Source organism: Scyliorhinus torazame, chromosome 11, assembly GCF_047496885.1.
Source record: "Scyliorhinus torazame isolate Kashiwa2021f chromosome 11, sScyTor2.1, whole genome shotgun sequence".
Classification (NCBI taxonomy): domain Eukaryota; kingdom Metazoa; phylum Chordata; class Chondrichthyes; order Carcharhiniformes; family Scyliorhinidae; genus Scyliorhinus; species Scyliorhinus torazame.
Genome location: NC_092717.1, coordinates 80,848,808 through 80,862,722, shown reverse-complemented (window position 1 = coordinate 80,862,722; position 13,915 = coordinate 80,848,808). Strand labels below are relative to the sequence as shown.

General features: G+C 46.5%; 1 protein-coding gene across 2 annotated transcripts in view; it reads right to left on the bottom strand.

The window, feature by feature from the left end:
* Positions 1 to 13,915, bottom strand: part of csmd3b (CUB and Sushi multiple domains 3b) — a 2,718,576-nt gene that overhangs the window by 113,421 nt on the left and 2,591,240 nt on the right. For both annotated transcript variants that reach the window (XM_072467431.1, XM_072467430.1), the window contains one exon: positions 3,253 to 3,435. In XM_072467431.1, the coding sequence (XP_072323532.1) occupies positions 3,253 to 3,435 (183 nt within the window). The remainder of the gene's footprint in view (positions 1 to 3,252; positions 3,436 to 13,915) is intronic.

The following is a 13,915-nucleotide window of genomic DNA, read 5'->3' as shown; positions in this document are numbered from 1 at the left end:
AGCAGCTGAAGATAGCTGGGCCGAGGACACTACACCGAGGAATTCCTGCAATGATATCCTGGAGCTGAGATGAATGACCTCCAACCACCATAACCATCTTCCTTTGTGCCATGTATGACTTGAACCAGCAGAGCGTTTTCCCACTTATTCCAAATGACTCCAGTTTTGCTAGGGTTTCTTGATTCCATACTCGGTCAAATGCTACCTTGATGTCAAGGGCAGTCACTCTCACTTCACCTCTGGCACTCAAATCTTTTGTCCATGTTTGAACCAAGACTGCATTGAAATCAGGAGCTGAGTTACCCTGGTAGAACACAAACTGAGCGTCCGTGAGCAGGCTATTGCTGATTAAATGCCCCTTGATAGCACTGTTGGCGGCTCCTTCCATCACTTGGCCGATGATGCAAAATAGACATTGGATTGGATTTGTCCTGCTTCTTTTTAAAATAAATTTAGAGTACCCAATTATTTATTCGAATTAAGGGGCAATTTAGTGTGAGCAATCCACCTACCCTGCACATCTTTCGGCTGTGGGGGTGAGACCCATGCAGACACGGGAGAATGTGCAAACTCCACACAGACAGTGACCCAGGGCCAGGATCGAACCCGGGTCCTCAGCGCCGTAGACAGCAGTGCCAACCACTGCGACACTGTGCCACCCATTTCTCCTGCTGCTTGTGTACAGGTCGCACCTGGAGAATTTTTCACATTGCTGGATAGATAGTCCTCCACGATGGTCCTCAATACCGGAGCCCTGCAAGGCTGCCTACTTAGCCCCCTACTATACTCCCTATACATAGACGACTACGTAGCAAAATTTGGCTCCAACTCCATCTCCAAGTTTGCTGATGACACAACCTTAGTGAGTTGGATCTCGAACAACGACGAGGAGGGAGATAGAGAACCTTGTGGAGTGGTGTAACGACAACAATCTCACCCTCAATGCCAACAAAACTAAAGAGCTGGTCATTGACTTCAGGAAGCAAAGTATTGTGCACAACCCTGTCAGCATTAGCGGTGCCGAAGTCGAGATGGTTGACAGCTTCAAATTCCGAGGTATGCACATCACTAAACATCAGCACGGTAGCATTGTGGATAGCACAATTGCTTCACAGCTCCAGGGTCCCAGGTTCGATTCCGGTTTGGGTCACTGGCTGTGCGGAGTCTGCACATCCTCCTCGTGTGTGCATGGGTTTCCTCCGGGTGCTCCGGTTTCCTCTCTCAGTCCAAAGATGTGCAGGTTAGGTGGACTGGCCATGATAAATTGCCCTTAGTGTCCAAATTTGCCCTTAGTGTTGGGTGGGGTTACTGGGTTATGGGGATAGGGTGGAGGTGTGGACCTTGGGTAGGGTGCTCTTTCCAAGAGTCGGTGCAGACCCGATGGGCCGAATGGCCTCCTTCCGCACTGTAAATTCTATGAAAAATCTGTCCTGGTCCACCCACATCGCGCTACGACCAAGAAAGCACAACAGCGCCTATACCTCCTCAGGAAACTAAGGAAATTCGGCATGTCCATATTGACTCTTACCAACGTGTACAGGTACACCATAGAAAGCATCCTATCTGGCTGCATCACAGCCTGGCATTGGCAACTGTTCGGCCCAAGACAGCAGGGCATTTCAGAGAGTCGTGAACACCACTGAGTCCATCACACGAACCCACCTCCCATCCACTGACTCTGTCTACACCTCTTGCTTGGGAAAGCGGGCATCATAATCAAAGACCCCTCCCACCCGGCTTACTCACTCTTCCAAGTTCTTCCATCGGGCAGGAGATACAAAAGTCGGAGAACACGCACAAACAGATTCAAAAACAACTTCCCCGCTTTTACCAAACACCTAAACGACCCTCTTATGGACTGATCTGATTAATCCTACACTCCTGTATGCTTCACCCGATGCCTGTGTCTATGTATTTACATTGTGTACCTTGTGTTGCCCTATTACGTATTTTCTTTTCATGTACTAAATGACCTGTTTGAGCTGCTCGCAGAAAAATACTTTTTACTTTATCTCGGTACACGTGACAATAAACAAATCCAAGATGTCAGTGTTGTAGCCATACTGGAGCAACTTGACTAGGGGCACAGCAAGTTCTGCAGCACAAATCTTCAGAATACTGTCAGGGCCCATAGCCTTTGCAGTATCCAGTGCCTTCAGCCACTTCTTGATATCACAGGGAGTGAATCATTTTTGCCGAAGACTGACATCTGTGATGCGGGGGACCTCCAGAGGAGACAGAGATGGATCATTCACTCAGCACTTCTGGTTGAAGATCATTTTTCCCTCTTGTTGATTCCTTCAACTGTTACAGTTCTATTCTAGCAGCTTTAGGACCCGGTCAGCTTGGCCTGTGGTTGTACGACTGAGCCACTCTTGGTGATGGATATTGAAGTCCCCAACCCAAAGTATAATCTGTGCTGTTGCCACCCGCAATGCTTCCTCCAAGTGGTGTTCAACATGGAGGAGCACTGATTCATCAGCTGATGGTGGATGATATGTGGTCTGCGGGAGGTTTCCTTGCCCATGTTTAACCTGCAGCCATAAGACTTCACGGTGTCCAGGGCAACTCCCTCCACTGTGCTGCCACCTTTGCTGAGTCTGTCTTGCCGCTGGGACAGGACATGCACAGAAATGGTAATCGTGCTCTTTGGGACATTGTCTATAATGTATGGTTCAGTCAGTATGACTATGTCAGGCTGTTGCTTGTCTTTGAGACAGCTCTCCCAACTTTGGCACAAACCCCCAGATGTTAGTAAAGAGGACTTTGCAGGGTCAACAGCGCTGGGTTTGCCATTGACGTTCCTGGTGCCTGGGTTGATGCTGGGTGGCCCGTCCAGTTTCATTCTTTTTTTCGTATTTTCAAAGTGGTTGAATACAACTGAATCGCTATCTAGGCCATTTCAGAGGGCTTTTAAGAGTCAACCGCATTGCTGTGGATCTGGAGTCATGTGTAGGCCAGACCGGGTACGGACGGCAGGTTTCCTTCCTTAAAGGACATTAGTGAACCACATGGGTTTTTCCACCAATCAACAATGGTTTCATGCTCATCATTCGACTTTTTATTCCAGATATTTTATTAAGTTTTAAATTCCACATCTGCCATAGTGGGATTCGAACTCGGGTCCCCAGATCATTACCTTGGATCTCTGCATTACTAGCCCAGTGACAATATCACTACACCACCGCCTCCCCAAATTATTTACACGCCTACATTATTAACAAAAGTTAACATGTCACAGATCTCACTTACCTTTACACTCTGGCTGCCTCCCTGACCAGGTGCCATTGGGAAGACAAATCCTATCAATGGAACCATGCAAAATATATCCCATCAGACAAGAAAAACGCACAATGCCCTTAATCCAGAATTCATTCTTTTCTCTGAGACCGTGTGCTGGAGAACCCGGGTCACCACACATTCCAACTGTATCTCCTGCAACAGAACACAAAAGCAAGGTTAAGAGGTCATCGGGCTCATAAGTCGACCCTTTGGATTAAACAAGGTGATAAATTACAGAAAAAAAAACATCAATGAGAAAAAGAAATGCTGCCAGAGTTTATAGTCTTAATTGAACAGCTAATTGCAGCTAATTGAACATTTTACATTTAGAGGTGTGTGCATGCTGCCTAAAATCTAATGATAAGTCATGTAACCCAGGGGTGTCACAATGGTCTCCCTTTACGATCTGAAATGGTTATTCGTCTTTCGCTGGTGAACTGCTTAATTTGCTTCAAGAAGGTGCTTGGTAAAACTGGACCAGATGTGAATCATTAGTTGCTTTATTTCACAATGACAGAATTATTATTGGATTGCTTTGTATCAACAGTGCAATTTATCTTTGAGTAATAATGCAAGACAGTGAAACGTGCTACACCTACTCACATTAGCAGGTTTGTCTTCGTTGGTTTAAACAAAATAACCTCCAACTAATCTTCTGCTTTCCTAACCTGAATTTAGCCAAGGTTTGACCTTACAGACTTCCATTTGTAGATTGCTTGTGTCTTAGCTTTTATTGTTTTGTCTTCTGCTGTTCACAGCCAGGAAATAAAAATAGGTGTGTGCTGCCTATGAATTGCTGAAGCAGGGAAGTTAATTGCTTATCATTTACAAGTCAGTGGGGAAACATCATCAAACCTAGTTCATTACAATTTTACGCAATTAACATTTTAGTGTCTTGTTTTAAACTGTGACTAAAGTTTGCTGTTAAAATCTAAAATTTTTAACTTTTTCCATATTTGTCATATGAAAACTGTCAACAATCCCAAATTATGAAAGGCAGTGGGCGGGATTCTCCGTTGGCCGACACCGAAATCGAGACATGTGATCGGGCAGATAATAGCTCCTGATGCCCAAACGTGGCAGGCGCCAGTTTAATGCCAAATCGCGATGCTCCGGCTCCCCGAAAAAGGCATCAATACGACGCACGCTGCACGAAGTTGAAACACCGTTCGCATATCATTAGTGGAACCACCCGCGATTCTCCGCCTCAAATGGGCCGAGCTCCCGACGGCACAGCCCACGTTTTCTCTCACAAATCGTGCCCTCTGGCTCCATCCGACCCATCAGCTGTATGGGCACTCCAGCACAACCTGGCCCATCATTTCGGCCCCGGTCGGTGTGTGTGTGGGGGTGTATTGTTTAAAAGCGTTGCTGCAGCTTGTTAGCCCTGCCAGTGTCCATCACGGACTCGGCGATTCCCGCACCATTTTCTGTGGGTTTTGATAGTGTTCCACGTGGCGCCGGTGCCAGCCCCTCACTGGTAGCAGAATCGGTGCAGGTGTGGTGCCGATTTTTCTGATGTGAAAGTCCACAGATTCTCCGTTGGCGTCGACACTTGGACTCAGAAACAGAGAATGTGGCCCATTGTGTGACATGAAGATTAGATAACAAGATCTGGATATCCAGAAGCTTTTTCCCAGGGTGGAAGAGTCAATTACGAGGGGACATAGGTGTGCGAGGGGCAAGGTTTAGAGGAGGTGTGTGAGGGAAGTTTTTGTACACAGAAGGTAGTGGGTGCCTGGAAATCGCTGCTGGAGGAGGTAATGAAAGCAGGTACGATCGTGACGTTTAAGGGGAATAGGATGGGATAAAGTGCTATAGACACTGGAAGTGTAAAATGTTTTAGGTCAGATGGCTTGGAGGGCCGAACAGCCTGTTCCGGTGTACCTTTCTTTGTTCTTTATCTAACTCTTGAAGCAATCAGAAGAAAACAGTGTTTGGAAAATCATTAATTTTATCTCTACACCATGTGCTCTTTTCCATTGACAGGTTCCCCACCCAGAGGTCTGGCAGCCTTGGCTCCAGTTGGGCAGGGAGAGTTATGAAACACGCTGCTCGGAAGACTGCATCTGTTACATAAGCAGTGGCTGTCCAAACCTGGGGGAGGTCTGATTACTGACCCCTGAAAAGCCAGATCCAAGGGAATTGGGGCTCTGATCTCTGATTGGTGTTTTCTTTTCACAAGAGGCTTGTGACACAACTCCACTCAGTCCACAATCATAGCCCTGAGCTTCTGGTGACCTGTCATCTTAAGTCTCCACCTTGTTTTCAAATGAGCAACTCTATCCTCACATTGTTGCACTGTTCTAATGAAGCGGTGAGATGGGTGAGCCACGCAAAACGCCATAGAAATCGACAGGAACAGAAGATGCCACCAGTGGTTAACAGTGAGACACCTCCATTGCTGGAAAGTCCCACCCCTCAACTTTCGACTATGCACTTTACAGCCTTTTGGACTCCAATCAGGGCACATGAATTGTTTCTTCACCACAACTATTCCCATTCCCTTTGCCTTTTCTCTGATGAAATCTTTTGACAATCTCTCCCACCCTCCACCTTATCATAGACTTTCGCCTTTCCTCTTCCTCTCTCCCCTCCCTTTCATTTACTTAAAATCCATTACATTTACATCTCCCAACACTTCCGAAGAAAGCTTCTTAGCCTGAAACGTTATCTTTAGGAAGGATTGTCTTGCCCTGTCGCGACAGACTGGTAAATCCCGCCCATTGTTCCTGTTTCCACTGATGGTGCCAGGCCTGCTGAGTGTTTCCAGCATTTTCAGCAGGGAGCCAAACTCACAGGGGCCACAGGTCAAAGAGTTTTGCTGTGATGTTACCAGCTCCAAATTGACCTCCCAATGGGTACAAACTTCTACTGGAATCACAAGTTCATGTGATCAACCCAGAACTCCCAAAGATACCTTATAGAAAACAACAGATGCATTATTGGATGTAAATTATTGTCTTGGGATAACTATGCTGATACTCCAGATATGTTTTCTTTTATGTGTTGTTTTGCTTTTAGTGTCTGTTGCAAGTATATTAAACAGCTGGAAACATACTAACGTATAGAATGACATTTTTTGATCAATATTTTAACCAGTGCAAGTTAATTATGCAGCAGATGAGTATTCCATAACATCAGTGACATAACAATAAATGAAACATGATTCAAGATATTGGCCATGATTCAGGAGCCTTGACATGCCAATTCAACAGAATTTCGGCTCATTTAAGTATACATTCGCTGGATTCACCCAGCGGCTGGGACTCACAGACGATCTGGTAGCCCGCACCAGGGTGCCATTAGTACTGGTCCACACAGGTGCAACAACACCTAAGATTGGGTCTCCCAGGCCATTGGAGATGCCTAAGTGGTCGGGAAAGGGCAGGGTGGTACCCTGACACCCGGATACCTTGGCACTACACCCCTGGCAGTAACAGGATAGCAGTGCAAAGGTGGCACTGCCAGGGTAGAAGGCTGGAAGTGTTAGAGTTCTGGAGTACTAGGTTGGCAGTGCCAGGGAGCGAGCCCGGGTTGGAGGGGGGGGGGGGGGGGGGGGGGGCTTACCTGACAAAGAGGGGATAAGAGGAGTCCCAGGGACCTCAAGGTTGGGGGGTGAGGGGGCGGTGTCAGAAGAGTGTGGGGGGCCTGAAGTGAGGCGAGGGGGGAGGCAGGTTGGGGTAACTGGTTAAAATGGTGTCCAGATTTGCAAGGAGCCTTTCCTGGTTATCGGTGTAGAAGGGAATGTGGAATCGGAAACACAAACAGATCAACCAGGATCTTATTCAAGGGGGAGTTGGCTCGTGGGGACAAATGGCCTACTTTTGTTCTGAATTTGTAGGTTTGGAATTTCATGATTCCGTGACTCTGGAAGAGATTTGTATACTCATAGAGAGATCAATTTGAAGGTGGTGCGATAACATCATTGGTAAAATTCTTTGACCTGTGTGTGGCCCGTATGACTTTGGACTTCTCCTAAAAGCATGTTATTATACAAATACCACTGAAGAGGCATGTTATAGATTTGATGTTTCATGTCCTACTGACAGCTAAAATACCACTCAAATATAAAGCAAGCTTAGTAGGAGAAAAGTGAACAATGATTATCTCCAGTTGAAAATAACATTTGAGATTATCTTAAATTAAAAGAAATAAGCTGCTGAATAGATGTCAGTATTAAATCTATTGTATCCTATCTTGGGGGTTACAAAGTTCTTTCAATTTCTTTCATTTCCATTCTGCTCTGTAGTGACAGAGTGCTACATCAGTGGAAGTACTGACCTTCGGGTGAGATGTACCTCAGCCAGTACCACCAATAAACAGATTAACTGGTCATTCATCTGTGGGACTTAACTGTGACATTTGAGAGGTGTTCTAAAGCTCTATATAAATTCAATGTTTTCAGTTTGCATCTGAGCGGTATTTCCCAGGCCACATCATTGTGGTTTCTCATTAAAAGAAATGCATTGTGAATCAATACTAACAATCTCCCATCAGTAAAGTTAACTTCTAATACCTTTGATAATTTGCATAATAAGCTAAATGCATACCGTCTTCTTATTAAAATTGTTTGTTGGAATCTAACAGACAGCAAATGAAATCTGAATTCATCAATGTGAACACATCAACATTAGGGGTTGTCAAAATGTTTGCCTCATGTTAAGGTGGCTATGCTGAGCAAGCCTCCCAGATTCTGAACCCAAAGCATTATGGTTTGATCTCTTTAAAAAAAAGTAGTCTTGCAATTGCAAAGCAAATCTTAACATTTTGAAGGTTGGTGCAAACAAGTGCTCACTTTTTCATTCGGACGAGAAATACATTTTATTATAATTCTTATCGCAACTGTTGCATTGATTCTGCTATGGAGTGATGAAATTAAGATAATAAAAGCACATGCAGTTGAAAGCAAACTGCAAATCTTTCAGTCGCAGCACAATCAGCATGCTGGAATACAAAGAGGAATGCAACAATTTTCTAAACAACTGGGCTGGATTCTCCGTTTGGGAGACTACCCACGGCGGCGTGAAAACGGTGGTGTTTTCCACCAGGAAAACTGGCGCAAAACTGTTACCGATTCCCTGCTCTGGGGGACTGGGGGGGGGGTGGCTAGCAGCCAGGCAGCGTATAGCTCCCACCTCTAGCTGCCGATACGGCCTGGAGCATTGCTGGGTCCGTGGCCGCGCCGTGCTTCATGGCGGACGCAGCCCGTGGATCCAGCCCACAAAAATAGTTCCACCCTTTGGCCGGCTCGCGCACCCCCGGACCGCCCTGGGACCGGCCGCCCACAGTGCCCACAGCCCCGAATAGTGCCTCCCTTGCCCGCAAATCGGCCCTCCCCGACTGTGGTGGCGCTGGACTGAGTCCGCAGCCGCCATGCTGATTTTTCGACGGATGAGACCACACGTGTCCCACGCCGTCGGGAATTCGGCCAGTTGTGGACGAAGGGTCGCGGGGCTGGCCTCAGGCAATGACCTGAGGCTGCAAATACAGCATGCGGCGCACTCCTAGAGTACGTCGCTTTTCAGGGGGTAGAGCATCGCAAAAGTGGTGCTGCCCCCAATTCTGTCGTCATCGGGGATTCTCCGCCCCATCGCCAAACCCGATTTCGGCGTCGGGGATCGGTGAATCCAGCCCCTGATCTTTTATAATATGTGAGACTCAGCTGTGTGCACAACTCAGTTTCCTGATGGAAACATTAGAATACAAAACCTGAAAAGTGCAATGGAAGAAGATTCAGTTATAACTTTCAAAATAATATTGGATGAATACTTGAAGGGGTAAATTTTAAAATTCAGATTTTTAAACTTGCTCCTGCGAGAATAGGATTTTCATTTGGAGTTTTGCGTGCAATTTTGGTTGCCGCATTATAGGAAAGATGTGGAAGCATTGGAAAGGGTGCAGAGGAGATTTACCAGAATGTTGCCTGGTATGGAGGGAAGATCTTATGAGGAAAGGCTGAGGGACTTGAGGCTGTTTTCGTTAGAGAGACGATTAAGAGGTGACTTAATTGAGGCATACAAGATGATCAGAGGATTGGATAGGGTGGACAGTGAGAGCCTATTTCCTCGATGGTGATGTTTAGCATGAGGGGACATAGCTTTAAATTGAGGGGAGATAGATATAGGACAGATGTCAGAGGTATGTTCTTTATCCAGAGAGTAGCAAGGGCGTGGAATGCCCTGCCTGCAACAGTAGTCGACTCGCCAACACTAAGGGCATTCAAATGGTCATTGGATAGACATATGGACGATAAGGATATAGTGTAGATGGGCTTTAGAGTGGTTTCATAGGTCGGCGCACCATCGAGGGCCGAAGGGCCTGTACAGCGCTGTAATGTTCTATGTTCTATTTGTGGGGAATATTGTGCTATTCCATAAACAAGGACGGATGTGTGTATGTGCGAGTTATGCAATTAACTGGGGAAAGATTAATAGAGACCATTTATCTGGAACAGTTGAGGGAAAAGTAGCAAAGGAGCTTGATGAATGTGCATTAGGAGCTACTGTTTCTTTTTCAACTGCTACATTTCAAATGAAGGTTAAAGGTTTTTACAGCTTGGAAGGTTTTCACAAGTAAACAAGGGCAGGCTATTCAATTTTATTTTATTCCAAAAGTGGGGCAATAGGAAGAACATGAAACTTTTGGGCAGAAAGAATGAGATTATGATGGGTTTGAGGGAGAAGTAAATATGTTGAATTGAACATTTACATTTCGATCAATTGAGAGCTTGTCTGAATATCAAAGGGAAGTCAGAGGTGGTGAGAAATATTTTGCATCTTAAAGGAGTTCCAAGGGTAAACAGAAGAGGGTACATTATATTTTACTGACCTGAAAGCAGAGACAAAATAGAAACATGAAAGATTTTTATATTTTGCACAATTTCAGTTCAAAAAAGTGCTGAGCTCAATGGATTGTAGATGAAAGGGAAAAATATATTTAAGGAAATGTGTTGAGTTGATTGGTTGCTGGCTTCTGGAAACAGCTCCAGGTTGGGAGAAGGCACACTTTGAATCAGCCATCCAGTCAAGTCAGAAAAATCTTGGGCTGCGTAAAGTAGTCTTTTTCTAAGGTTTCTTGGATTTCCACAGCAGAATGAATGCGAGTTTGTGGGGCTGTGTAGTATGCCTTTATTAAATTGATTTGCCTTGGGTAATATTATTTGATATTTATAGTTAAACATCTATAAGGGAGTGTTTCTTGGGTGGTGCTTACTTGTAGGTCTGAACAAGAAGGGAGTATTTTGGGGAGAACGTTTGTAAGACAAATTTTAACCGTGTAAACTGTAATCTTCTGTACTTAAGCTTTCCTTTCCTCTAGTTAAGAAATCTATCAATTTTAACTTTTAAAATCCCCAAATTGTTACTGGACTTCTTGCTGCTGAGATCAGTATGTTTCCCCTGGGATTTGGTTTCTCAGCAATTAACATCTGCTGTGGTCATAAAGTAGATTCAAAGTCCAGAATGATAACTTGTTTGTGAAACACTAATCCCAAAAAAGGTTCTTTAAACCAACATATGCCAATTGTAATTTTTATTTCTCTTTGCTACTATTGATTATGAAATGACACTTTATTCAGGGCAAAACTTGATTCTGAAACATTTCCTTAGTGTTTCAAAATCAAATGGTATACTGATGACGTCTGGTTATGCTCCTGGAAAGCCCTTTGGGACTATGAAATACATTAAAAGGTGCTATGTAACTGTAAGTTATTGCCTTCATATATTCTATGCTGAACTGCTGGAAGATACATGATAATGGTGAAAGATGCTTCTCCTTTCCATTTTCCTTCTCATGGAGAAACATTGAGCCCTTGTGCTGTTTTCCACAGCACTGGTGTCACTGAAGTTCGAACTCAACTGAGACACAAAATCACATTCTCATATGTTGTGACACAAGAATGAATATAGGACTTATACTGTTAAGTTTTGAAAATGTTCAGGGGCGGCACGGTGGTGCAGTGGTTAGCACTGCTGCCCAGGGCGCTGAGGACCCAGGTTCGATCCCAGCCCCGGGTCACTATCAGTGTGGCGTTTGCACATTCTCTCCGTGTCTGCGTGGGTTTCATCCCCACACCCCAAAGATGTGCAGGTTAGGTAGATTGGCCATGCTAAATTACCCCTTAATTGGGAAGAAAATAATTGGGTACTCTAAATCTAGTAAAAATAAAGTTTTGAAAAGTTCACAAAGCAGGGGTGGTATTCTTCCCTACCCTACCGGCGGGGCGGGGGGTCCCGGCGGGATGGAGTGGCGTGAACCACTCCAGCGTCGGGCTGCCCCAAAGGTGTGGATTCCTCCGCACCTTTAGGGGCCAAGCCTGCACCTTTAGGGGCTAGGCCCGCGCCGGAGTGGTTGGCGCCACGCCGGCTGGCATGGAAGGCCTTTGGCGCCATGCCAGCCGGGGCCGAAGGGACTCCGCCTGCCGGCGGCAGTCTGCGCATGTGTGGAAGCATCAGTGGCTGCTGTGGTCATCCCCGCGCATGCGCAGGGGGGTTCTCCTACACGTCGGCCATGGCAAAGGCTGACGGCCGCGCATAGGAAAAGAGTGCCCCCACGGCACAGGCCCGCCCGCAGATCGGTGGGCCCCAATCGTGGGCCAGGCCACCGTGGGGGCACCCCCCGGGGCCAGATCGCCCCTCGCCCTCCCCAGGACCCCAGAGCCCGACCACGCAGCCTGGTCCCGCTGGTAAATATCTGGTTCAATTCACGCCGGCGGGACCGGCATAACAGCAGCGGGACTTCAGCCCATCGCGCGGGCCGGAGAATCGCCGGGGAAGGCCCGCCGACTGGTGCGGCGCCATTCCCGCCCCCGCCGAATCTCCGGTGCCGGAGAATTCGGCGGCCGGCAGGGGCAGGATTCACGCCGCCCCCCCCCCCCCCCCCCCCCCCCGGTGATTCTCCGACCCGGCAGGGGGTTGGAGAATCCCGCCCCATATCTTTATCATTTGAGAAAAAAAATCCAGGAGAATTGATCGACATATTTAAAATACTGAGAGTAATCACAAATGAAAATGCAATCAAATTATTTGAGATACCATAAACAGATTACATTAATATAAAGCTACCAAGTAAAATTATATTAAAAAGGATTTTAAAAAAAAATCATTGCAGTCATGGAAATTTACTTCGCAAACCTTTACACACTCCTCCCTCATAGAATCATAGAATTTACAGTGCAGAAGGAGGCCATTTGGCCCATCGAGTCTGCACCGGCTCTTGGAAAGAGCACCCTACCCAAGGTCAACACCGCCACCCTATCCCCATAACCCAGTAACCCCACCCAACACTAAGGGCAATTTTGGACACTAAGGGCAATTTATCATGGCCAATCCACCTAACCTGCACATCTTTGGACTGTGGGAGTATTGAAGCAATGGAGCTGTGAAGCAATTGTGCTATCCACAAGGCTACCGTGCTGCCAGGCCACCGAACCTGGAACCCTGGAGCTGTGAAGCAATTGTGCTATCCACAAGGCTTCTGACTCCCCTCTCGCCGTCAACCCCTCCTGTCCCTTTCTTTCCTCTTTCCTTTCATTATTCCTCAATTCTCAACTCCTTTAGACTTACCTTCATCTCGTCACACTCCCCTTCACATGCTCTCAACTCTTCCCTTCTTTTGTCCTGTTTCGCCTATCTTCCCTTTTCAAAGTTGAAATCCTGCTCCTTGGAGAGCTCAACGAAGAATCTAACCATTGTTCCTTGACATTCCATGGCATAATCATCAGCACAGTAGCATTATGGGTAGCACGGTAGCATTGTGGATAGCACAATTGCTTCACAGCTCCAGGGTCCCAGGTTCGATTCCGGCTTGAGTCACTGTCTGTGCGGAGTCTGCACATCCTCCCTGTGTGTGCGTGGGTTTCCTCCGGGTGCTCCGGTTTCCTCCCACAGTCGAAAGATGTGCAGGTTAGGTGGATTGGCCATGATAAATTGCCCTGAGTGTCCAAAAATTGCCCTTAGTGTTTGGTGGGGTTACTGGGTTATGGGGATAGGGTGGAGGTGTTGACATTGGGTAGGGTGCTCTTTACAAGAGCCGGTGCAGACTCGATGGGCCGAATGGCCTGATTCTGCACTGTAAATTCTATGATCATTGAATTCCCCCACTATGAACATCCTAGGGGTTACCATTGACCAGAAACTTAAAGACTAGCCATATAAATACTGTGGCTACAACAGCGGTTCAGAGGCTAGGAATCCTGTGGTGAAAAACTCACCTGGACTTCCCAAAGCAAGTCCACCATCTACAAAGCACAAGCCAGAGTGTGATGGCATCCCTTGCCTGGATGAATGCAACACCAACAGCACTCAAGAATCTTTACACCATCCAGGACAAAGAAGCCTGCTTGATTGACACCCCTATCCACAAAACATCCAAAGAACAAAGAACAAAGAAATGTACAGCACAGGAACAGGCCCTTCGGCCCTCCAAGCCCGTGCCGACCATACTGCCCGACTAAACTACAATCTTCTACACTTCCTGGGTCCGTATCCTTCTATTCCCATCCTATTCATATATTTGTCAAGATGCCCCTTAAATGTCCCTATCGTCCCTGCTTCCACTACCTCCTCCGGTAGTGAGTTCCAGGCACCCACTACCCTCTGCGTAAAAAACTTGCCTCGTACATCTACTCTAA